At 32.9% G+C, this 25,988-nt stretch overlaps 2 protein-coding genes across 4 annotated transcripts in view; both read right to left on the minus strand.

The window, feature by feature from the left end:
* LOC148274909 (uncharacterized) overlaps window positions 1–12,931 on the minus strand; it is a 30,408-nt gene extending 17,477 nt beyond the window's left edge. The window contains exons 1-7 of the mRNA XM_088236453.1: window positions 12,769–12,931; window positions 8,532–8,665; window positions 7,353–7,621; window positions 5,505–5,643; window positions 4,636–4,859; window positions 3,696–3,853; window positions 2,609–2,871 (exon numbers count right to left, since the gene is read on the minus strand). Of these exons, the coding sequence (XP_088092579.1) occupies window positions 2,609–2,871; window positions 3,696–3,853; window positions 4,636–4,859; window positions 5,505–5,643; window positions 7,353–7,621; window positions 8,532–8,665; window positions 12,769–12,786 (1,205 nt within the window). The 5' untranslated portion in view covers window positions 12,787–12,931. The remainder of the gene's footprint in view (window positions 1–2,608; window positions 2,872–3,695; window positions 3,854–4,635; window positions 4,860–5,504; window positions 5,644–7,352; window positions 7,622–8,531; window positions 8,666–12,768) is intronic.
* A 1,320-nt stretch (window positions 12,932–14,251) lies between these two features.
* LOC148274910 (dnaJ homolog subfamily C member 28) lies at window positions 14,252–25,590 on the minus strand. Of its 3 annotated transcripts, none has more exons than XR_015824164.1 (7): window positions 25,483–25,590; window positions 19,647–19,890; window positions 19,378–19,483; window positions 19,075–19,299; window positions 17,807–18,297; window positions 15,353–15,500; window positions 14,252–14,654 (listed from the first exon to the last, which is right to left on the minus strand). XR_015824164.1 is itself a non-coding variant. In XM_088236418.1 (7 exons), exons 2-7 carry the CDS (start codon window positions 19,649–19,651, stop codon window positions 14,268–14,270), a joined length of 1,080 nt encoding a protein of 359 aa, XP_088092544.1. In that variant the 5' UTR covers window positions 19,652–19,890; window positions 25,483–25,590; the 3' UTR covers window positions 14,252–14,267. The 3 variants fall into 3 exon arrangements, 2 of the variants coding, with proteins under 2 accessions (XP_088092544.1, XP_088092545.1); XM_088236418.1 differs by having other exon boundaries at window positions 17,807–18,015; XM_088236419.1 differs by lacking the exons at window positions 19,378–19,483; window positions 19,647–19,890 and having other exon boundaries at window positions 17,807–18,015; window positions 25,483–25,503.
* Between the last annotated feature and the right edge of the window lie 398 nt (window positions 25,591–25,988).

Genomic DNA, 25,988 nt, shown 5'->3' on the forward strand with positions numbered 1-25,988 from the left:
AAAAGTTGACATTAAAGTGTAAACAATTTTTCCGCGATCTATATGACAGTTGTTTTTAGTGATGCCATAGAAAAAAGTGATACCATATAAAAAAAATTCCCAACATTTAGGGGGAAAAAAATTGTATGTCATTTTATGCAAATTCAAAATTCTATTTTCGTTTTTTTTTTTATTTACACATAAAGTAATTTTAACACGCTGTTTTTAAATCAAATAAAAAAATAGATTGCATAACTTTGTTTGAAAAATATAAAAATAATTTTAGTGAAATCATTAAAATAAGTTAATTTTTTTTTTCAATTTCCACTAATCACTGTTTTTACATTTTTCTGGAAGTATATTTACACTATAGTGTAGCAAATCATTTTTAATTTTTATGTAATTCTTATTTTTTCCATACATTTTTCATTTCCTCACTTTAGCGTTTTCCCCAATTTTACACTTTTTTTCTTGCTCCCTTGAAAAACGTAAAAAGGGGGTTTTACTGTATTTTAAAATGTATAATCATAACTGATTGCTCTAAGTATTTTTTACAGCCATTTTTTTTTACTAGCGAGATTCAAGATGTACCTACAGTTGAAAAAAGTTATTCTACATTCCTTATAAATTAATCTCCGATATCTCCGTGAGTGGAATGGTGAACACCGCATTGAATTGAAAATCAACATTTGTGAGTTACCCACTAAAAACACATTTTTTTATTCTCCTCCATGAATGCTACAAATAGACAAGTAATGCATTCAAATCATCAATATATGGTTCAATGAATCACAACTTGTCTATTTGTAGCATTCATGAAGGAATATACAAATACATGTTTTAAGTGGGTAACTCAAAAATACTGATTTTGAAGTTACCTGGTAATAAGTAATTACCCCACAATATTATCACATAAAGTTCAAGTTGTGCATTTATTATTGTTCCGTCTATTTATATAATATTTGTATAATTTTATCCAGAATGATTCTACAAAAAAGAAATGAAGATAAATATAAAAATATATCATATTACAAATGATCCAATAAATAACCAAATGCCTTTTTTTCTGAGAAAATAAAAACAGCATAAAATAAAATGTATGTTTTAAGCGTAACTGGTAATACATCATCTTTATTCCATTATCTACACCGAATGGTGCATAGGGCATCTATTGCAGCGTAGCTCAATAATTTACTACACACTGGCAAGAATATCAGTCCAGATCACGTTCAGGGATTATGAAATGCTGTGGTGATAAAACACCTTTTTTTTTTAATATTTCGCGTCGATTTTGTCGAGTCAAATCAAAAACATCAAGGTTTGACCAATGTTAACACCATTATTTGTCTTTCTTAATCTGAATGGTGAACTCAAATGCTTTAGCTAAATTTGTTGCAAAAGAGAGGGAAAACATTTTTGAGAGGGGAAATGCAACTCTCTGTTGCAACAAATTTAGATATGAATAACTCGCTAGGGAGGAAATCCAGCCAGTCTGCAAGGATTTGGACATACTCAAAACATTGTCAAATATTTTGTTTTATGGATTGAAACGGCATTCACTTCATAATAAATTATTAAAATAAAAACATTGTTATTAGCATTACACATGAAACTATAGTCGTGTTCTTTAATAAAACAAACTTACATATGTAACACTAATAACAAAGTTTTGATTTTGATTAATAGATTTGAAAAATGGGAAAATACATATTGAGTAGATTAATTTTGCGAGAAATTGCTAACTTGCATCTTTATCTTCAAATTGTTAAGTATGATACTAAAAATAAATTTAAATGACTGAAACCTACTTTGTTTTGTATTTTTTTTCTAAAAAATAAATGGTTTATGTTATTAAATTGTTTAACATTGTTACAATGTACATATATAATATGTTTCCAAAAATGCATTTGTGCCATGTTCACCAATAAAATAAATCAAAATAAGTAACTCGGGAATCAATGTCGAAAATAAGCAGTGTACAACAAGCACCACTAAGCATGTTTAGAAGAAAAACACATCTTAATTCATTCCAAACTTATGCATAATATGTAAATCAATCAAAATGCTTTCAAATTCCTTCATTTGAGTATTCATTTTATGACTAGTAATTAATTTATAAATACGTATAATTATTATAGCACTGTTTAAATTGAGAAGTACAAACAAAAACAATTATTATTATATGTAAAAAAATGATTTTTTATGTTAAGTTGTTTTAAATATATTTATCCTATATTTTACTTATTCTAATATACAAAAAAATATACATATTATATAATGATGGCATAAGAAGCTTTAGAACTATAATATTTATTTAATTAAGCCTAAATTTGGTAGGATTCAGAGTACAGTTTTAGACAGGTCACATCAAACTTACGACAGTGATAAGAAAATATATGTACGTATTTGTAAGGGTCAGATATTAGAAACATCACTTCGCATCACAAAATATGGATGTGGAACTGTGCAAGTACAGAAAATACCTAGCGTCGGTGGCCTGTTAGTTTGTGTCTTGGGCATTCAAAATGTTTTAATTATATTTTTCATTAACTAGTTAAATTCAATACATACATATATACTTCTCTGACTGTCTGTTTCTCGTATGATTGACCTCAATCACAGGATACACTATCTGGTACCCTTAGCTTGAGTAACATTTGAGACTGGAATAGAGATTACATTACTATCTGAAATATCATTGTGCGCCGTTACAGAAGAAACAAAATGCGCTCCTTTCAATATCGCCTCTTTCTTATTCAAGTCTGGAGTAACTTCCATCCGGTAGTTGATCCCGTAAGGCTTCAGGTGGTAGATGAGGTAATCAAGAACATACATCTCATTCGGGTAAACATAGTGGAAGGAAACAGCATTATCTGAACAACACTCCAAACCCTAGAAATTTTATATATGGTTATACCAATATGAATCTTTAGATTATGAGAAAAAGAAACAAAAAAGAAACATATTCAATAAATATATTTAAGTATATGATACCAAAATTAGGGACAAAACTAACTCTCATAATATGCATTAGCACTTTATTTCAAATGCGACCTATTGTCAGTGACACTGCAATACCGCGTAACGATCATTTATTTTTTTGCCAAGGAAACCTAAAAAGCGTTCTGTTAATATAATTCTTATGATTTTAATCAACCAAAAATACCGCTGGAAATACCACATCAGAAAACCTATCATTATTTTAGTCCGTATAGTGAATTTATTGCAGCTTGCCCACCACATACCGCACACCGTATCTGAGGACATAAGTCTCCTTGGCGGTGCCCACATATACGGAAAATTTGCTCATTGCCGAACAAGAAAAGCTGCCCGAAGGCGCTCTCTGTATTCTGGTAGCCTTAGCATCTTTGTGCTAAAAGAGAGAAATCAAGAAATACATAATATGTACTTCATTGGATTGAGAAAAGAGAGAAGTGAATTCTACAGTGAATTTATTGCAGTAAAACATTTTTGTAAAGAAAGCAGGTTGTGCAGTATCGCAGTCTACAAAGGTAATTGAATAAAACAATTAATTCTCATAATGAACCAAAGTACAGATTACCATCTTTGATCACGTATAACTCAATTGTAAACTAATATGGAAAGTTCCTACAAGTATTTAATTAAAAAAATATAGCACTGATGTAAGATAATAAGAGAATTTGTATCAAAATTTAAATATGACAATGGTTTAAGTGTAAAAAGTGTGTACTTACTTCTTCAGCTTTGTAATAGATGTAATTCCAATACCAATTCTTTTTATCTACTGAACCTGGAATAAGATGATGTTCTGGAACAAATGGAAAGAATCGCCCTCTGCCAAGGGGGTCTCTCGAATCTCCCGCCTTCACTCCCACGTTGGACAAACACTTGCCTATAATCAATTAGAATGATAACAAAAATAAAATATTTTCAAAAAAAATATATATTTGCATTTTTTTAAAATAATTACAATGCAATAAATATCTTGGAAAATTGGGAAGGAACAATGCTTTTGTTCTCAACATTGTAAACTCTCTTGAGCCTAAGTAAATATAGGAGTTAATAGTACATCAAGACTTTTTATTAGTTGGTTAAAGTTATTATTTTACACTTTAAACATATGAAAAAAATTAAGTAAAACTTGTTTACGCTAGAGATGGTAAAAAAAAAAACAGATATTTTAAAACAGTTATTTTCATGAAAGCTGAGACAGTTTCACAAAAATAAATTTAACTCTTGCTGTAAAGAAAAACAGTTTGAAAAATCATTTTAATTTGTGAATTTAAAATATCTTAACTAATTTTTGGTTGCAAAAACATTTTTATTTATTTTTGTGAAACAGTTTCAGCTGCTAATCGACCTTATTTTTTGCCTATGCTGCTCTAAGCTGTTATTTTAGAAACGGTGTTTTAAAACTGTTTAATTTGTGAATCGGTAACTGTTACTGTTACTTCTTTTAAATAACCGAAACACCCATCTCTAGTTTACATACCTTGTATACTTAGGCTTTCACATAACCTTCTTTGTTAAGAAGATAACTCATATCTTAGTAAGATTCTTTATGAGTATCAAGTTCAATCCAGTACTTGTAGACAAATATTTATACATACATTTTTTTTTGTTGTAATTAATATGTCAGAACACATTATTCAGAATGTAAGTGAAAAGACCTACCAATTTCAACGTCCTCAGGGCCGCTTATGCCTTGAGAACAGAGATCTGCCGAGGGGAGGGCTTTAGTAATGAACCTATCCAGAGCGCTGCGACTTAACACATATCCGGCGCCGCCGCTCATGTATCCTTGCTTGACAAACGGCTTAAAGCGGCAACCAAAGTACACGGGCTCCTGGGGGCTGTGTGCAGACAGCATGTACCGCAAATTCTCCACTATCACGTACCTGTTAATAAATACAGAATCAACACCAGTACTAGATATCTATATGAGAACATATAGAACAGATAGAAAGGACGCCAGCCAGGTGATCGGTATTTAAGATCTGCATTTGTCAAACCAAATTTGTGGTTTTTGACAGACTGTGTACCTAAGAAACATTATGATTGAGATTAAGAATTTTCAAATGTTTTCGTCGATAGATACAGATCGTGTATAGATCTCAAATACCCTTCGGAATTCATTAGCTCAGCCATGTCACTGTGACACAAAAAACTAAGCTGCTGACCGCTAGCATCATCTTATCATGACGGGCGATTAAGGCCCGTACTTGTATTGTCCTTGTATCTTGTATCATTAAAATTTGAAGTCATATCATACAATCAAATTTTATAAATAATAGTTTCGACACTACAGCAAAGTTGTTTGTGAAATAAGTTTTAAAATCATTCTTTGAAAGTAACACTTCTGGTCATTAGCTGCCATTAGCTGCCAGTAGTATGAGAGTAAACAAAGATAGCAACAAAACATTAAATATTCTACGCATAGGCAAAAAGCTAGGTTTAATGAGTCTACACAGAGATGCTATACAAAATACAAATTTGGAGTACAACAATATGTGTAAAATAATTAAAGTATTAAAATGCATTACGTGTCATCGTCAGCTTTAAGAAACCAGTCCGCTTCATCTCTATAGTGATCGTAAACATATTGAAAAGCTGCTTTAGTTTTACCCCAAAGGTGATTGTGTCCCTCTTTGACAGGAAGAGCTACCGTAGGAAGACTGTCATCTGAAAGGAATATGAAATTATATTTTAATAAACTTAATCAAAAATGTAAAATAACGATACAAATGATCAATCAAATTACTAAGTTTAATTTAATTGTCTTAATTTTAGATACTATTTTTTTATGTATTTATTTATTCATTTTTTGCATTATATAATATACACTTGAGCAGGTCCCATGAAAGATTCTGGAAAGACCACATAAACAGAATGAGCAGCGATAGACTAGTGTCCATAGCAGCCAAAAAATGCTTTCCAGACGGCTCCCACCTGAAAGACCCCCTAAGCGATGTAAGGATAGTTGGGCCTCACCACTGGAGACTGGAAAGTCTGAGAAGAACAGATCGTCAGGTCTACAAGAAGATGAAGAAGAAGCCTTATATGAAATATGAAACCTTAGAAATAATGTGTTCTCACTAGATTTACGTCCTCGCGAGAATGCTTAACAACATACATCCAATAAAAAAAAATTACAAGGAGAATTACAAATTATAAAACAGTTTAAAAATCCACAGTAATTACTATACATATCGACGGTGGAAAGGAAAAAGTTACTAAGTGACATGTAGCAGGTTTACAGAAGAGCCAATTAAAGTTTTTTTTTATTAATAGAAAAAATCTCATATAATATCATCGGGTTTCCGGAACAAATTGGTAACTATAAATTTTCGAAAAATGATTAGATGTCTTCATAACTGTCATCAAATATTTTTTTTTTTAAAAGTAAATAAAAATATATCATGAATACAAAAAATAATATTTAACATCCTGTTTTATTTCAATTATTGATTTGGGATGAGCTTTTAACTTTAAAAGTGCAATACCTCACAATTAGTAAAATGTTAATTACCAACTTGTTCCAGAAACCCGACAAATACCTTTTATTTTTGCGGGGTTCCTACATAACTTAAAAAAAAAATAAAGCAAGAGATTCTTTATTAATTAAAAAAAATACTTTCATTGCCTCTGCTTCAAAGTTAGTTGCATGTCGCTAAAGAACTTTTCCTTTCCACCATTGGTGTATTTAATTTCTCTCTGTAAACCTATATATTATTTATATTACAAGACGTACAAGAAATATAAAAACAAACATTTACTTTAGTATTATAGTAGAGCAGATATTTCAAAATTGGTTTGGCCGAGTGACACAATCTATTTTATTCCACTATCCATTTTTTATAGCCTATTAAAATATTTTCTCATTGCTGATTATTTTAATGGACAGGGGAAGTAGGTTGCAAATTTGAATTATCCCATTGACTGAAAGTGTTGTAAGTTTGCATTTGGTTGTCGATACGATTATCCGTGTATTAAAATTATTAACTATGGAGTTTCATCAAGAAACATCTACAAAAAACATCAATATTATTTTTTATATGTATGTACATATATTATATACTATAATTTTTGTGAAGTCACTTATTCTAATATGTAGCCTTATTAAGCTAATAAATAGCATGGTTAAGGAAACCTCGATTGTTTACATTAAAGGTAGGAGAATTGTGCCTGAAATGTTGATTTACTTAAATAAATAAAAAATATTGGTTAGTAAATAATCACAATTTTCAGTGACTGAATTTTAACTGGATGCACGGTATCTTAAAAATCTTACCTGGGTATAAAGAGTGCATACATTATAATAAAGAGAAATAACATATTGATTTCCATCGGTTGGATTGGAATAAATAAATGTTTATCAAAATAATAGTTACCAGCAACGGAGCTCATGAAGAGAAGAATATTACAGCGCGGTCCCCAAGTCCTCTTCACATGTAAGGCCTTCTTTACGTGGTTATTGGGACCCGTCATTATCCAACAGAGAACTCTCACTTTCTTAGCCATCGCATCAGCTACAGACGTGTCCTCAAACTTGTGGAACTCCTCATCGTGTTCGTGTTTTCCAAATTTGTACGTTCCTTCCACCTGCCCTTCCTTATCCTGGTGTCTTGAATTGTGTGGATCGTGCGAATAGCATTCGCTCCTATAGAAGAAATAATATTTTAGAAAGTAAAAACCTCTAATGAGGAAGTTCGGTGTTTTTAAAAAAAGAAAGTATTTGTATATAGACTATTAAACTAAGCCAAATTTTTTTTTTTTTCATCCGGCTGAACCAATTCACTACTAGGCAACGCCTGAAAACAATTTTCCAATTTTTATACTTCTTCTTTTACCAGTTAGTTAATTACACGTATAGTTACTTTACTACTTACTTTACTTCACAAAAATCAACATATGGAAGAGTTGAGGAAATGTGGATGTTAAAACATAGGCAGAATGGTGAATGTTACACAGTGTGTAAACTGGCCACTTAAACCAGCCAATGACAGGTCATAAGCCCTGTAAATGCCTAGATTTAAATATTCGCTTCTCAAAAATATTTTCCCTCTCTGTTGCACGAAATTTAGATCTAAATAACTCTCTAGGGAGAAAATCCAGCCAGTCTGCAAACATTTGGACATACTCAAAATATTGTTGAATGTCATCCACAAACTTCAAAAGGAGTTGTAAATCGTAATATGGTGTCCAACCAGTACTTAAGGCTTGGCAATTTCAACTATATACGTGATACTTTTTCAATACTGTCAGCGAAAACACCAATTAGGTACTTAGACACTTGTATAGTGTCATAAACGTAATCCGATCCAGATGCTTAGCTGCATCGGTCATAAGTTAGCTGCCTGTTTGTATTTTGTTACTAGGCTCTTATTTCTAAAATTATGTTTTTAAACACGAAGTTCGACTGTAAATTGTTTTATTGACCGAATGTTTTTGATTAATGTTTTTGACTCGATGGACCGACGAATAAGGGTTCGATAATGATGATAGTAAATACCGGCATTCATCATATGATTCGATGGTAAAAAAATATATAATAAATAATTTAAACTTACCCAAACCAACCATTTCTCGAACTATATTCACTAGAGATAAGCAGAATATAAGCAAAACTAAAACCGGTGGATACGCCAATGGCGAGAGTCAGGATGAATTTGTGATTCATTGCAGGTCGGCTCCCGAAAAGGCACTACAAAAAAAGGATTAAAAAATGTATTGGATTAACTCTTAAAAACATGCTGTAACATCGCATTACATTAAGCAAAGATGACATATTTTAAAATACAGCTATGTGAAAACAAAAAGTTAACACATATTTTCCATAATTTGTAAAAAAAAACAACATATAATTTAGGACTATTCTAGCAAAATACGACTTCATTATTTGAAAAAATAAGATAGATATATCAAGTCTTGCATTCTTTGCAGAGTCATGTGACATTATAGCCACACAAGGGTTAAAGTCAATAACCGTCCAAACATTTGTAGACAAGACTAGATTCCAGTCCCTAAGAAGCCAAGATTGAAATTTATTGCAACAGTCAAGGCATCAACTTGTTGTCATATCATTGGCTGGTTTAAGTGATAACTTTACACACTGTGTAACATTCAGCATTATGCCTATGTTTAAAAATCTATATTTCAAAGTCAACAGATGGAAGAGTTGAGGAAATGTGGATATTCAAACATAGGCAGAATATTACATTTTATAGAATATCACATAAATCTGAAAAATATTTTCCCTCACTGATTTAGTAAATTTCATTAACTGTCATTCGTAAAGCTCCACATTCAATGAAAGTTATTTTATTTTTACATCTTTAATATTTACTAATAATACCTGCATAACGAAATGTAAAGTAAGGTTAGGTTAGCACAGTTGAAAGCTACAGCGCACGACCTTATGAAAGACAATGTTTTAACAGCTTTTTTATGAATAAAATCAGGATGCTACAAATGAACTGGTCTATGAATGTATTATAAATAATGGAAAAACACAATCATAATATCGATGGCAATTAAGTAGACTATTGTATATTTAAAACATCGACTTTTCATGACAGCCGATTAAAGACTGATTTTGATTTATCTTTCGAAACATTGTTTGTTATTAGTTAACTTAATTTTATGTGGAAGTATATTAAATAAATTGGCAGAAAAATAATTCTTGCACCTTTGTCCAAATGTTGTGTGAAAGGGAGGAATATTGACAGTGATACAATATAAGTGCACCGTTCACTCTGTTCCTAGCACTTACCCTCCTTTCAATATCTTTCTCAGTCATTCCATCCCTAGTAAACACACTTCCCAGATACTGTCTTAAAACAGAGGTAGGTAGGCTCAGTCAATGACCATATAATTAAATAGATCACCTTTCACCGTGTTCGGTATTGCTTAAACTGAGAAAAATCTATTTGAATGTCTGACTTAACAGAAGTCATTACTGGTCTTCCTTATTCACAATTTGGACATGGTACATACTTATGAACCCATCTTATTTTCTTTAAAATGTTTCAAGAGATAAGATTTTGAAAAAAAAATCTGGTAAATGGGATTAATGGTTTTACCAGAAAACATTTTAAAAAAGGTACTTTTAGTGGGTTTTTAGTCAGTATACTGACGATATGAACAAATTGAAATATTTTTAATCATCACTTAAAAAAAGCTTACACGAAATAAGTAAATACTGTCTGTGATATGACTGCTCATCTACAATTCTTGATTTGGTATTGTTTTTACAAGAAAAGAAAATATAATTAAAATTTAATAGTTACTCCACATGCATTTATGTGAGTACATAATTGCATTTATATTATTTAATTATATGTAATCAACACATGTAAATAATAATCTTGATCGTAGCCAGACATGCATTACGTATAAAAAATAAATATAATATGATTATCTTGACTGCGAGCATGTAATTGCGAGGATTGATTTAAGGTTAATTGATAGAAAGCACAATGGTAAAAAAAAAAATACACATGTGATTTAATCTCTAGGTATTTATCTCAGTACAACATTAACATATCCGTCTCTAGTAATATTTTGTTGATATGATTGGATCAAATCTTTTTTAAATGGGCTGGGGGGTGTCAACTGTTTTTTCAACCTTCTCTGAACAGAGTAGGAGACTGAACGTTCCCCATTCAAGTAATACATTCTTTTTTTACTATTTTAAATTCTCTATGGAAATATCTGAAGAATTTTTTTTTAAATGTACAATCGCCATTTTCTAAAAGTCATAAATAACTGTGATAGAAAATGGGAAAAAAGTCATGGTAGAAAAGGTTTAAACCTCGGACCTATGATCCACGAGTCCACAATACTACCGCGGGACTACAACCCGGATCTATGCATGTGACGTGTAGATATAAGTAACATAATTACAGTATAAATAATAATTTGATAGACCAGAACTAAATGCTGGCTAGAATATTCGTCAGTAATATCAGTGAATTAGTCCGTTAAACAAAAGAGAAATTTGGGATTGGGTACCGTAAACATCGGAATTTTATCCTAAGAGATATTATGATAAATATTCTTATCATTGCAATAATCCGGTTTAAGCATTTTCCCACAGTTTACTGTCTATGCATCTTTTTTTTGTGTACCACAAAACACATAGGCAGGAAGCGAGTTATTTTATGTTACACAATTAAATTTCATCTCTGAATACTGATAGCAATGGGACTATACATTGAACATGTGAACATTATCAACACAAAAAGGTTGAATGTATAATGAAATGGAGATAAGTTTTATCAGTAGGCATAGATAATCTTGCATGGTCATTAATACTATAGTTAACTATAGTGGATATTATATTGCACACGCTAAAACATTGTTTTTAATTTATTAATTTTTGCTAAGTAAAGAAAGTACTCAACTAGATGCACTTTTAAATTGCTAAAATATATCATTAATTGACTATTGGTTTAGTTTCTTAAGAAAGGTTAAAATAATAAATACTATGAAAAAAATTTAATTGTTGACAGATATTTCTACAGATTACTACTTCTGAACCTTAAGAAGAGATTATGGAAGTCTAGGCATTTACATGGTGTATGACCTGTCATTGGTTGTTTAAGTGATATTTAACAGATAACACCAAAAAAATGTTTTTAATGTAAAAACTATTAGATATATTCCTTAAAAAAAGGATTCCTTCCTAACCACGAGAATCTCTTTATCTTTTTGTATTCAAACGGTTACTTACTTTTACTTATTTATTTTTACAATTTCTTTTGTTTTTGTTAATAAAAATTAAAATAAAATAATATGTATTCTCATTTTGAATAACCATGAAAAACTAAAAATATTTTAATTTGGCAATACTAAAATAAATACAGCATCTTCCCTTTTCGCCAACTCATATAATAAGTCACTCTTTATATTTTAAGTACATAGATATTTTGTCCATCTTGATAGATCAATGACTAATGTAGTTTCAAATCAATGTCGTAATACATGAATGACCTTTATGCCCAAAAGTCAAGGAAACAATTTAAACACTTTCATTTCAATTGAGTTCTAAGAATGCTTAGTAAAAATATTTAATCAGACGCCTTCTGACTAAACACCTCTCAAGAAAAGTATTTGCCATAAATTATTATTCAATATCCGACACATTTTGAACCACCATGTTTTTGGCATACAAATCATATTTAAAATTTTACTAATAGCAAACATTTTTGTTTATTTAGATTACACTACACCAATACCGCTGATAATTAAAATAAATAATTATTTTGTAAAAATAATTACAATTGGACAACCTATTCATTGCCATATCACAATGATTCAATGTTTATTGTTATTCAAATGAAAAAACCTAATTTTTTTGGTAAATATAGAATTATATAGTACTATTCTTAGGTAAAAGAAATAGTTTTTTTCGAAAAAATTCTGGCAAACCAAAAAATGCCATCAAGTGGCAAAAATCACATCGCCGACACCGATAAAAACCCTGTTAGTTCATAATTTCTTCCCGCTTCTAATTTTGGGACAATACGATAGTGCCAACAACATAGTGTAGAACAATAACAAAAATCCCTGACTCTTAATACAGTATTGTTAAATTTACTGTAAATTTCATATGGTGTATGCCAAGTAAAAACAAAACCAAATAAACATTGGATTCGATACGAACATGCGCTTAATTACGCATCTATGTAATACAACATGTAAGAACAACATAAATTATGACACCAAGATATTAGTATTATTCAAATTAAAAAATATTATTAGAAAACCAATCTTTACTAGTTTACAAATTACAAAATAACTTACTGCAAAACGCATATTCATAAAAATACATCACATGCACAATGCACAAATCGAAAGCAAAGTTATTTCTTAATAATAATGGATTAACCAACTATGTACCTATAAAAAATAATAACCAAGATATAAAAAATATTAAAAACTGACGAGTTTTGACTGACATTTGACTAATTAATTACCATAGATAAAATATATAAAGTTGATCATTAGGGAAACGTTCACCAATCACTATGAAAACTATATTTTATCAACTATCTAATCAGAATACAGTGGAACCTTTCATAACGAGAATGATTCGTTTCAGAATCGTAGTTATCACGGGGGGAATAAAATAGAAGGAAAAAAGTCATATGAACATGGGGTTGTTTATTTATTGATTTATTATTATTTTAGGTTTCATTCTCTTATGGCTGTCTTCTTGTGACTTTTTTTTCAGGGACATGGTTGCAAGGGTTAACTTTGCAAATAATGTCTGAACAGAGGTTTGAAAAAATGTGTAATCACATGCAGCAATATCGTGCTAACCAGAGACTGACGCACTGGCGTGGAAGTCTCGGCTCACAAGTGAGTGACGTAAAGATAGGATTTCTCCTTTCTGCGTCACTCGTTATGCAAAACATCGCTCGTTAAGGAGCACATTTTTCATAACCTTTTTTGCTCGCTATGCGAATTGCTCATTATGAAAGGTGCCACAATTTCTACAGTAAAAACATAAAAGCATTACTTTTTCAATGAGGTTCCTTATTTTTTGTACAAGATTTTCATAAGTTTATGAATGTCGTTTTACATTTTTAGCTTATGTATATTCATACTTGTAAAAAATATCACCCCTTCCACAAGTACCATAAATATTTATTTTGTACACTTTTTTGTGTCACCTACCATGCTTGAGATCCTGGATGTGACTTTTGGGTGGACATGAAATATTGGTTTTAAAGGTAGTCCTACACTACAATATTTTATTATTCCTAGACTGGCACCAGTAGTGTAAGCATAAGATACGCTGTAATTGGAGGACCAATACAGTGCTCTATGCACCACTTGGTGTAAAAAGGAAAATAATGAAATATTTACATAGCCTGACTTTTGTCTTTGTAAGAATATGAGTAGAAAGAAGTATCAAGGGTGGTTCCATCAAAGTTTGTACCTGTGTATTATTTATGTTTGATTTTCTTACTGAAGGACTATAAAATTATTTCAGTTCAGTTTTTTTGTACATTTTTTGGTACAATGAAAGGTGAAGGTGACCTCTTTAAAAATACTGGGCTCTTACAACCATGTTATTTATGTACAAACCAATAAATCTGTTCGTAATGAATTTGTTATGGGGGGCTGTAACCATTATTACCAGGCTCCAGATTTATCTAATTAAGTGATCTCACATAGAGCGTTAAATTTTTTGTATAAGTATTGTCTCGGTATTGTTTATTATCTTGTAAACCTTTGATTAATACTACACATCCCTAATATAAATAAAACACATACAAGGTAAAATTATATTGTGTTTATTTGAAAATTGAAAAAAGTACTCCAAGTAATGATTCAGATTTTTGAATTTGTGTCTCATCATTATTAATTTTGATTTTATTTGTATTATCTAATCCAATTTGTAGGGCACGTTCTGCTTCTTTTTCAATTATAATAAGACACATTTGTTTATTAAGAATAGGCACAACTAAATTAAAATGATTGATTTTAGTGTTTATATTTTTAATGGATTTCATGTGATTTTCCAAAGACAATATCCAGGAGTGTTCTTCAGGGGGTGTTAGTGGAAGAGGACCCAACTGACTCCGTTCACTTAGAAGACTTGATCTCAAGATGTCTATTTCTTGTCTTATTTCTTTTTGCAATGTAATCCATTCTGGTGTAAAACCATTGTCAATCAAAACCTTAAATGGTAAAAAAAACATTATTCCAAATGTCCTTTTATTAAAAAATACATATTTATCCAGAAATACATTTTTGCTATAAAAAAATAAAATAGTATTCTAAATATTATAAAGTCAATGTAAAAAAATGATTTAGTATGATAATTTTTATAAGTGATTTTTTTTTATTAATTTATACTAGTAATTTGTATTATTTTAGTATTAGTCATTATCAATAATTTAATTAATAATAAAACATGAATTATTATACCAATTTTAAGCAATACAATTTTATTTTCATTCAACACAACAGGCCAAAAGGCCAAGAGGCCAGATAATAGTGGATAATTATGACAGAATATCCAAGCGTGAGAAAAATCACTTTTTAATTTTGTGATCTCATGGGAATCGAAACCAGAAACTGATGCAAGCGTCTTAGCCACTACACAATGGGGCCGCTATTATAAAAAGTTTTCTTTAATAATAAAAATTAAAACAGCTTAATCCATAATCTGAAGATAGATTTTCAGTACATAGTTATTTTAAAAAAATATAGTGCCTAAAAATATTTAAAAAATAGTTCGAGTGACAAGTCAGCCACCTTGTATGTTGATATCTGGGGCGTTCTAGACATATTATACATAATTGTCAACACAATGTGTGGGAAAGTAGTAAAAAAAAATGGGTAACTGTAAATGGTGAAAACTTTTATTAGGTACCTGATTCATTTTGTGTGTAACAAAATCAACATATGGATTAATATTTTGATACGACGAAAGTGGTTTACCGGAGCCACGTAAATTTTTGAATTCCCCTTTCGACATTGCTTCCTGTATAAGATCCTCAACCAGTCGATCAAAGCCAACTCTGAAATGTAATTTTTCAATAATGAGAACACTTTTTTTTAAATCACTAACTAATAAAATAAACTAAGTTTATAGTTTAATATGAAAAAAATACAAAGTTAGTACAAATGTAACTTTAAAAAAAATTATCATCAGATATTTTTGACTGTCCACATTACAATTTTTGTTTACAAAATAGCTTCAGAGGAAGTTCACCCCTACGTGAAATTGAATATAAAAATTGTTTTCTATTGTGTGGTAAAAATTAGAGCATTAAATTGTATGGCAATGTTGCTTGAGAATGTATGAAAAAAAAAACTACTTTGGACGACGACACTATTTCTCATCAATCAACCAATGATAAGATAGTTGTAATAGATTTCCGGTTTACGGTAAGTCATCTGACTAATCAGTAGAACTCACCGAGGGGAAGAGAACTTGAGACATCACAGGCGGAGTAATTTCAAAAACACAACATTTTAAAAAGTCATAGCGCTGATAATACGATATAAAAAAATAAACGTAATAAATTGGCTTAGTTTAATAGTCTATTTACAAATAAAAAAAACCACTGAACTTCCCCATTAAAGCATCTAGTAGTGAATTTACTGAACAATTACTTTGTGTAATTTAATGATATAGATAATTTTGGAAGGAACATCAAGTAATCAAAACAGAGGTAAGTAGAAAATTGTCTTGTTTCGTTTTATTTCACCTTTGCCACCCTAATTATTTACAAAATAAACTCTGTACACTGTGTTAATTAAAATAAATTTTTTTTTCTGTATTAAGCTAAATAATTCCCCTCAAATAAATATTATTTGTATTAAAACAAGTTTAAAACCACTAAAATAACTTAGGTTATACCTATGATGACCAGTATTAGAATATGTATGTACACTTTTTTTGTCAAGATCCTATAAACCCAATTATTTTATTTCCTATTCTTGTCATTTGGAAAGCATAAAACTTTAGATACTAATAATTTTACAAATAATGGCAATTAATGCAATTAACAATCTAATATCAATTTGAAAATGTAAACATAAAAACTCATTTAGAGATTTAGTGGATAGCAAGTACCTCAATAATGGTACAGATTATGTTTCTAAACCCATCAGAATTAGTGACATAGAAAATGATAAAGCAAAACAAATATTAATTTATTTCTTAATTTAAATATTTATATTCAATTTGTTGCTTATTATATTATCAGACTTTAAGTATAAAAATTATTTCACAAAAACACATTTTTGGCATTTTATACTATTAGAAAAAAATGTATTCCTTATTCATTTGACTATTTTTCATTTGTTGGAAACCTGGTAAGGTTTATATTATTTTTAAAAGCATTGTAAATAGATACATGTGATTTCAGGAAGTTTTCAAAATGCATCTCACTTCAGTGTTGAATCTCTGTATAGTTTTTAACTTCAGTCTGTGCGGTCACTCATTCAGATTACTGTTATGCGGATGACCAACAAATCTATTTTTACTGCTCTCCTCAAGATATAAACAATTTAAAAAATCGTATGTCTCAATGCATCCAAACCGTCAATAACTGGATGTCATCAAACAGACTCAAACTCAATCCATCTAAAACTGAGCTTCTATTGACAGCGACAAAAAAGCGACAACACCTTTTAGACCGATCTCCAATTTCTCATAACATCTTCGAGATTTGCATTGGTTAAAAAGCCCAGAGAGAATAAAATACAAGCTTTGCTGGACAGTATTCAAATCCCTTCATGAAATGGCTCCAAAATACCTATCGGACCTTTGTATTAGGGAAAATACATGTCAAAGAAAATCTACTCCTAGGTCAGCATTTGATTCAGGAAGAGGAAAACTTGTCGAAATCCGGCACTCCCCAAACACTGGATTTGGAGATCGTGCTTTTGCCGCTGCCGGCCCTGCCTGGAACCAATTGCCTTCAAACTTATGAATCATCGACAGTCCCAGTCAGTTCAGATCCCAACTAAAATCCCACTTCTTTAGACTATCATACCCTCAATTTTAAATCTGGAAATATAATATATTACTTTATTTTAGTTAGAATGTAAGTTTAGGTATACAATTGTAAAGCCCCCTTGAGATAATTTTTTACAAAAATGGCGCTATATAAATCGTCCAAATATTATTATTAATATTATAGGTCATTTTACATGTATACTCCATTGTATTGTCCTATTTTAGTTTCTATATGGACAGTTTATAAATACTTAATCCCTTCTTATTTATGAAATATACATTTTATTACTTATGAAATATAAAGTAGAGTTTAGAAATTTACAGTAATTTATTTTCAATGGATTTTAAAGAACTTACTGTGTTTTTATATTGTGTTTTGGGCCATTTTTTTCTTCTTTCTTTGTAAGTGCTCCATCACCGGCAATCGACTTGGAGATTCTGTGTTCTGTTACATTAATGGCAGCTTGTATCGCTCGCTTTTTAAGCCATTGCTTCTCTCTCTGAGCTGGTGAACCAAAACCAACTCCTTCAAAACTTAGGTACTGCCGATGCTGCGGTGCAGTATGCTTCAGAACACAATCAACATGTAAATGTCTAAATAAACAACTGGTATCTCAAGAGATAAAGACATTTTTAGGGAATGGGAATATGAAAGTACAGATATTTACTGGGCTGATGACCTGTTATTGGCCGATTTGAGAACTTTACATACCCTCTTACATTTACTATTCTGCCTATGTAACTTCCACATTTCTTTATTAAGAACACTCAAAATACTTTTTGTTTGATACATGTACATTTTTTTAAGTAGGTATGATAATAATTATCTATAAATGATATGATTCATTCTGAAAAAACATGTGAGTAGTTAATCATTGTGAATTATAAATATGTTTTATAAACATAATTCATTATGTTTGTGTCTAGGCGTATAAATAATACGATGGCATTATTCTGTAACTAATTCATTTTGTATCATATGAGAGGGAACGAGAACGAAATACGATTTTGATTGTGTTAGAGTAGGATGGATATAAGTATGATGAACAAACTTACAAAATAAAATTTTGACAGAATAAGCCTTCAGTTTTTGGTGTAAAATATAACCAAAGCCCACATTACAATTGAATTGTATATGTAAAATAGAACTTTATGTATGAAAAATATAAAAAATATATATATATTATTATTATCATTAATATAATAATAATAAAATCTCAATATAATTATTTTTATGAAACATTTTCCTTTACAGGTTACTGAGGAATGTGCTTCAAATGTTTATATAAATATACACATTCTTGTACAGAAAATCTGATTTTGTCTTAAAGACAGTTGGAAATAATTCGGTAGTTGTTAACGTCTACCATGCTCGTGGTCCTAGGTTCGATTCCTGGCATGAAATGTTTGAAGACAAAGTGAGATTGCACTACATATATTATTGTCTTTGTAAACAAACTGTTTTATGCTCAAAATGTATTAAAAGTTTTTACTACGACTGGGTTATTTTTATTTCCTTAATAAATATATTATTGTCTTTGTAAACAAACTGTTTTATGCTCAAAATTTATTAAAAGTTTTTACTACGACTAGGTTATTTTTAAGAATTAAAAGTGGAAATAAACCTTTATATCAAACTCATTAGCTCGCACTCTTTCATCTACATCCCATCTATCTTGGGAATGTTTCCTGTTAATGAATCTAAAGGCAGAATCAACATTTTTAAATTTCTCAGCATCAGCTTCCGGAGATCCCGAATCTGGGTGAAACCTTTTGGCCAAATCGAGGAATGCTTTCCTGACGGTCTCTTGGTCGCTATTCTCACTAACATTAAGCACTTCATAGCATTGCTAAAACCACACCAAAATACACTAAGATTTAAATTTCATCTGCAATATTTTATCATTAGTTACTTGTTTGATCCTTACTTTGAGTTTTATTATGTATTGATAATTAGATTTAAAATAATTATTTACAAAAAAGCATTTGTCACATTTGAGTAAAAGGCTATTAAAACCTAAGTATTTTTGGAATCTGCAACAAGAAGAGAAGTAGGTATATAAAAGCATAAGTATTTATTTAAATTAAATGTTGTTTTTTTTCCCTACACAAATGTATAAAAATTGTGATAAATATACATTTACCAGCTCTACATAATAAACACAGTAAAATAAATTACGTAATATATTAGATTTACCTCATTAGATATCGTGATAACCACGAAATATATTTGTTAATAATTTTAATAAATGATCAATTAGAAGAAATAATGTCATAAAGATGGCAAAGTTATAATGATCAATATTAACACAGTTTCATAAAATAACGTTTTTATACATTCCAATCACACGAATATTACAAAAACTATGATTGGAAGATTTTTGTCAGTTTGACGTTTGATCATATATCATAATATTATTGTATTGTACAGTATTGCCAACCTCCTTCTTCTTCGTTTTTTCATGGCCTTTTCACATCTCAACTTGGGTGTTCTGGCCAGTGTCGAGTAGTTTTGTTTTTTTTTTTACATATATACACATGTGTTAGTAATATAATATGTAAAAGTTAGTATGTTAGTATTTAATATAATGTATACATATAATAATAAAACATATTTACAGCTTTACACCATTTACAACTAGATATTTACATAGGATTTTAAATACACGTTTATTGGGTGGGGACAGGAGAGTTAGAATATGAATAGGGAATGGGATATTGATATCAGAGAGGTCGGATAGGAAATCAGGATAACAATCATTTATGGGGCATCCAAAAAAAATATGGTTTAAATCTTCCTCATCTAGCTGACATTCGCAAATGGCAGAGTCCCGGACATGGATTCTGAACAGGTGAGAACCATTGCAGCAGTGCCCAATGCGCATTCTGCATATGGAGGATGTCTCAAACTTGTTCAGAATCACTTTGGAAAACCAAGGCTTTTCTGTAACATTTGGTTTCAGTTGGAAAAGATGTTTACCCTTGGCTTGGGAAGAGGCTACCCAATATTCTTGCCATGCGCGAAGTTGCTTCTCCTTCGTCATAACAAGGAGATCACCTAGTGGTAGTAAATTACTATAGGCAGGATCCCCGGAGTGGACCGCCTCCTTTGCTAACGCGTCCACTTTTTCGTTACCGGGAATACCACAATGGCTAGGGATCCAGGACATAACAATACTCTTATTGGATGCCTCTGATATAGAAAGAAGAAATCGAGTTTCCACGCAGAGCTCATCCTCGGGATAAAAGGATGGAGGGGATTTGATTTTTTGTAAGGCACTCAAGGAATCCGACAGGATTAGGAACTTGCTATATTGTGAGCTTAAGGCGTATTTGACAGCTTCTCGGATTGCGATACATTCTGCGGTAAATACAGATGCATTCTTGTGCAATTTGTACAATCTTTGAAAGTTGTTGTCTTCACAATATATAGCCGCACCCGTATGGGTTGCCGAATCTGACCGAGATCCATCAGTGTAGATAATTTTCCAACCTATCCATCTTGACGACCGAATACGGTTGAATGTACACCGGGGCTGTAGGTGGCTTTCGACTCCGAATGTGAGTTCAATACTTGGGGCATAAATAGAAGTTTTAAATGGGAAACGATAAAGGGGAAGAAGGTCTTTAGGATAAATGTTAGATTTGAAAGATTTGTAAAAATGAAAACTGTTGACTAGTAAAGGGGGTGGTTTATGAAACCAAAAAGATGAGGATGTCACGCAGTCAGAGAGAAATTGTACCTTTTTGAGGAGCAGGTTGTTTTTTTGGATAGAGCATTTTAGAAGAAATCTATCCGCCAAGTATTGTCTTCTCATACCAAGTGGGGGATCACAAGCTTCTACTTGTAAAGCGTTAATTGGAGATGACTTCATGGCTCCGACGACTAGTCTCAGACTTTGGGATTGGATCCGGTCAAGTCTTTGGAGATTCTTTTTTGAACAAGGTTCTAAAAGGAACGAGGCATAATCTAGATGGCTCCGGATATACGCAGTATAAAAAAGTCTCTGTATAAAAGGGTGGCTCCCCCACCATACTCGCGAGACTGCTCTTAACGTATTCAATCCGGCTTGACACTTGTTTACTATATGATTTATGTATGAGTTCCATGTAAGATGAGTGTCCAGAATTACTCCCAGGAACTTAATCTGGGACGTAAAAGGTACTATCTCATCTCCGTGTTGAATTTTTATGGTTGGGATTTTTCGCTGTCTACAAAAGGTTATGGCATTACTTTTACCAGTCGATAGATCCAAGCCATGTTCCACTAACCAATTCCTGATGTTTCTCATACCTAAATTTAGAGTATTTTCTAGATTATTTGGGTCCTTCCCATATGTATACATGAAGAAGTCGTCCGCGTATTGAAGCAAACTTGTCTCTGAGGGAACAATTCCGCTTATGTCATGCGTATAGATATTGAAGAGAATCGGGCTCAGGACAGAACCCTGAGGTAGTCCCTTGCTCAACTCTCTCTCCACCACAGCATGACCGCGAACACTGATTTCTACCTTTCTGGAGAGAATCAAATTTGCTATAAAGGAAGTGAGTTTTCGCGGGATTCCAATTCGTAGCATTTTAGCTTCTAGAATATGGATAATAACATTGTCATATGCACCACTTATGTCCAGACAGACACCTATAAGAAATTCTTTCTTAGTAAGAGCGGCTCTGATATCAGATGTCAGAACCGACACGCTTTCAATAGTGCTCTTTCTTTTCCTGAATCCAAATTGAGACTCGGGGAGAGTTTTCGAGCTCTCCACAAACCAGTCCAAGCGTTGTCTCACCATATGTTCCGCCACTTTCAACAGTGTGGAGGAGAGGGCTATGGGGCGGTAGGAAGACCCAAAGTTTGGGTCTTTGTTGGGTTTAAGGATAGGGATAATGGATTGGGTTTTCCATGAAGGGGGGATGTTTCCTGATTCAAAGATCATGTTGATCAATGATAGGATGTAGGAGAGGGTAGGATCACTGTTATGTTGGATAAAACTATACAGTATACCGTCCATCCCTGGAGCTGAGTCTGTGAGCCGGGTCAGAATAGTCTTCAGTTCATCTAAACTGAAGCTATGATCTAACCAGCTTCTATTTGTAAACTGGTACCAATAGGGAGACTCATTCCAGTTATTTGCGGTCTGCGGGGCTAATTTGTTGGCGAACTCCTCAACCCACCCTAGGGTCTCAGGACGTCTCACTGGTGGAGTGAAAGAACCTCTAAATCGACGTATCATGCTCCAAACAGTAGATATAGGCACGTCTCGTGATAAAGAGCAACAGAAGTTTTTCCATCCTTGTCGTTTCTTGTCTCTTAAGAGGCGTTTTGTTTTAGCTTCAACCTGTTTAAAACTCAACAGGTTTTCTAGGCTCATGTTTAAGGAGTAAACTTTAGCTTGCTTTTTCCTTTTCAAAACTGCCTCCGCACATTCGCTATCCCACCATGGGGCAGGGGGGGGTTTACTTCTATTGCCTTTCTCCTTTACAGGGACATGTTTGTCTGCTGCTTCGACGATGCATGATGACAATGCTTCATAGCACTTCACTACATTCTCTTTCGTCGGGGTGGGCAGCTCGTTCACTTTAAGTTCAATGTCGTCAGAGAAGTATCTCCATTTAACTCTTTCTGTAATGTATCTCGGTCTTCGTCTTCCCCCAGGGGATAGGCCACTTTGGCAATATCTATGGCTGGATATGAGGCTGACTACTATAGGGTAATGATCACTACCAATAGTGTCATCCTTAATTGACCATTGCACAGATGGTGCCATTGCAGCGCTGGAGATGGTGAGATCCACTGCACTGGGTCGCTGATTTGGAAGCTGAAGGCGCGTCGCGGAGCCATCATTAAGGACACACATATTCAGATCATCCAAGAGATCAACAATATCTCTTCCCAACCTGTCGCATGTCGGAGCACCCCACAGGGCATGGTGAGCATTAAAGTCACCAAGGATAAGGAACGGAGGGGTCAATTTTTGGAACAAAGATAAAAGTATCGATTTTGAGGGTTTGTTGGTTGGGGAGATATACATGGAAAGGATGGTCAAGTCATTAACCTTTGCAGCTGTCACTTGGAAAGGACAGCCATCAGTCTTGACATTAATAGGGATAAAGGGAAGGGAGTTTTTGATGAGGAGGGCAGAGCCACCCTTCCCATCCTCACGATCATCTCGCAGACAGTGGAATCCCCGGAATCTAATAGTAGATCCCGGGACCATCCACGTCTCCGAAATGGCCGCAATTGAAATAGATTCTTCTTGCAATGTATGCAAGAGATCTTCTTTTTTATTAAAAATGCTATGGCTGTTCCACTGCAGAATCCTCATCTGAGGAGCCATGGTGGTGGTTAAGTAGGGAGGTTATATTTAGAAGTTGATGGGCGACGTTGGACGGTATTTGTGGATTGTTTTGAAGGATCGATACTAGAATACTCAATATGGTAGATATAATTGTATTGTTCGATGTTGGGACTGTGCTAGGAAAAGCATTCCCATTAGAACCAGATGGAAGTTGTCCATTCGGGAAATACAGAAGTGAAGGGTCATGATGAGGAACATTAGGTTTGGAAGGTAGTTTTTTTGACCTCGACTTCCTCTCTACTGATTTTTTGTAGGATATTGGCGCGGAGGGCGCGGGCATAACAACATTGACATTCGGTTTTGTCGTTTTAGAGACGATTTCTGCATAGGAAATCGTCGCTTTTCCGAACATTTTAGAAGCTTCAATATATGAAATGTTTCTGTCAGCCATCGTGTGTTTTATGTTTTGTTGCCTTTTAAGCTCAGGGCACAGCTTGCTGGTGGCAGAGTGGTTACCAGAACAATTGAGGCATTTTATATCTTCTGCCGCCACCGTGCAGGATTCCCCATTGTGTGAGGAGCCACACTTGTAACAGCGCACAAGGGATCTACAGACAGTCTTTGTATGTCCGTACTTACAGCATTTAAAACACTGAATTGTCGGAAATACGTAGAGTTCTACGGAGAGGGACACATTGAAGATGGAAATGTGGGAAGGTAGAGATTTTGAGTCGAAGGTCAAAACCACCGTGTGGGAGGGTTTCCATTCGACTACGTCACCATTACTCGATCTGTAATTCAGTCGTCGAGCCTTGATTACTTTTCCGAATCCATGAGGTACCTCGGCATTCTCCACAATGTCCTGTTCAGACCAGTGCGAAGGGATGCCTTTGGTAACACCTTGTTTAGTTACTAGGAAAGTCGGAATGAAAACGTTATAATTATCTTTTTTAGCTATTTCTGATTTTACGAACGTATTGGCTTCGTTTGCCGTCTTAAACTCCACAGAAATACGGTTACGGCCGACGGACTTGATTCCGTTCCAGGCAGTCCGAATATTGTTTCTATGAAGAAATCGACCGAAGTCAATATCGTACAAGTTGGTTTGGGTGACGCCGTCTACTTGTACTTTTGTTACATGTACGATAAATGGAGCACGATCCATTCCATTGTACATGCGGGATTGGACTTTGGTAGGTGTGGTAATAGGCGATAAAGTGTTTGTGACCTCTGGAGTACCTGGGTTTGTAGAAGCTGAGGGTCGGGGGCTAGGTGTTTTGTGTGGGAGGGGGCGGTCTGACTCAGAACTCGATTTCCTCTCCGAATTTATAAGTTTGAGTTTTTTTGATTTAGGCCTTATTGTAACAAATTCGGCGGGATCTGGAACAGTGTCCATTGTACCGCACGACGAATCTAATTGAGATCCATCCGGTGGATCCGGAGGTTTCTCTTTATCGTTCATTTATAACAAGTTGTAAAAACCAAAAAAAAATTTGGCTACACGTGTATGGAAAAAATAATTGTTACCTGGTTATTAGGTTTCGGGACAGAGAACGAAAACAAACACAAACTACTGAAAACACTTAATAATAGATAAAATTGTATGTACACCACTCTTTTTTTAACCCAATTAGTGAATTATTTCGACTTTTTAAGGAAAAAACACAATAATTATTATCTAAGACAAACAAAAACGACCGCCACCACTGTTAGTCATAGACAATCCTTGCCAACCTCCATCAAGCTAAAATCGCTAGATTTCGACAAATAAATCGGTAGATTCGTTATCAGGGCTAGTATTCCAAACGAAATTATAGCGCGGTATAGCGCGTTTTTACGTACTAAATACGGATTATAGCGCGCTGTAAACGCGTTCGGAATACCAGCCCAGGTAGAAGAGTTTCACAAAAACTGTTACTTGTGACTTGTGACGAGCTGCGCTGCCAAAAACTATTATGTAAGATAGAGTTTTTTTATTTTCACGGGAGGAGGAGGGGGAGGAGGTGACTACGATTTTGTCAGACTGCTCTAAAAACTGTTTTAACTGTTTCACTGGTAAAAACAGTTTCACATTACCTGGCAGCTACAGTTTTACCACGCTACTCTACAATTTTTTTTTACGAAACAGTTTCGCATATCAGAAATAGTTCAAAAACCGTGGGGAGCGGTGGGAAGAGGGAGTAGCTGCTATTATGTTTTGAAAATTGACAATTGTTCCAAATCTTCAAAACCGTTCCCAA

The sequence above is a fragment of the Micrasema longulum genome, unplaced genomic scaffold (assembly GCF_059751315.1).
Source record: "Micrasema longulum isolate JH-2025_06_02 unplaced genomic scaffold, ASM5975131v1 h1tg001557l, whole genome shotgun sequence".
Classification (NCBI taxonomy): Eukaryota; Metazoa; Arthropoda; class Insecta; order Trichoptera; family Brachycentridae; genus Micrasema; species Micrasema longulum.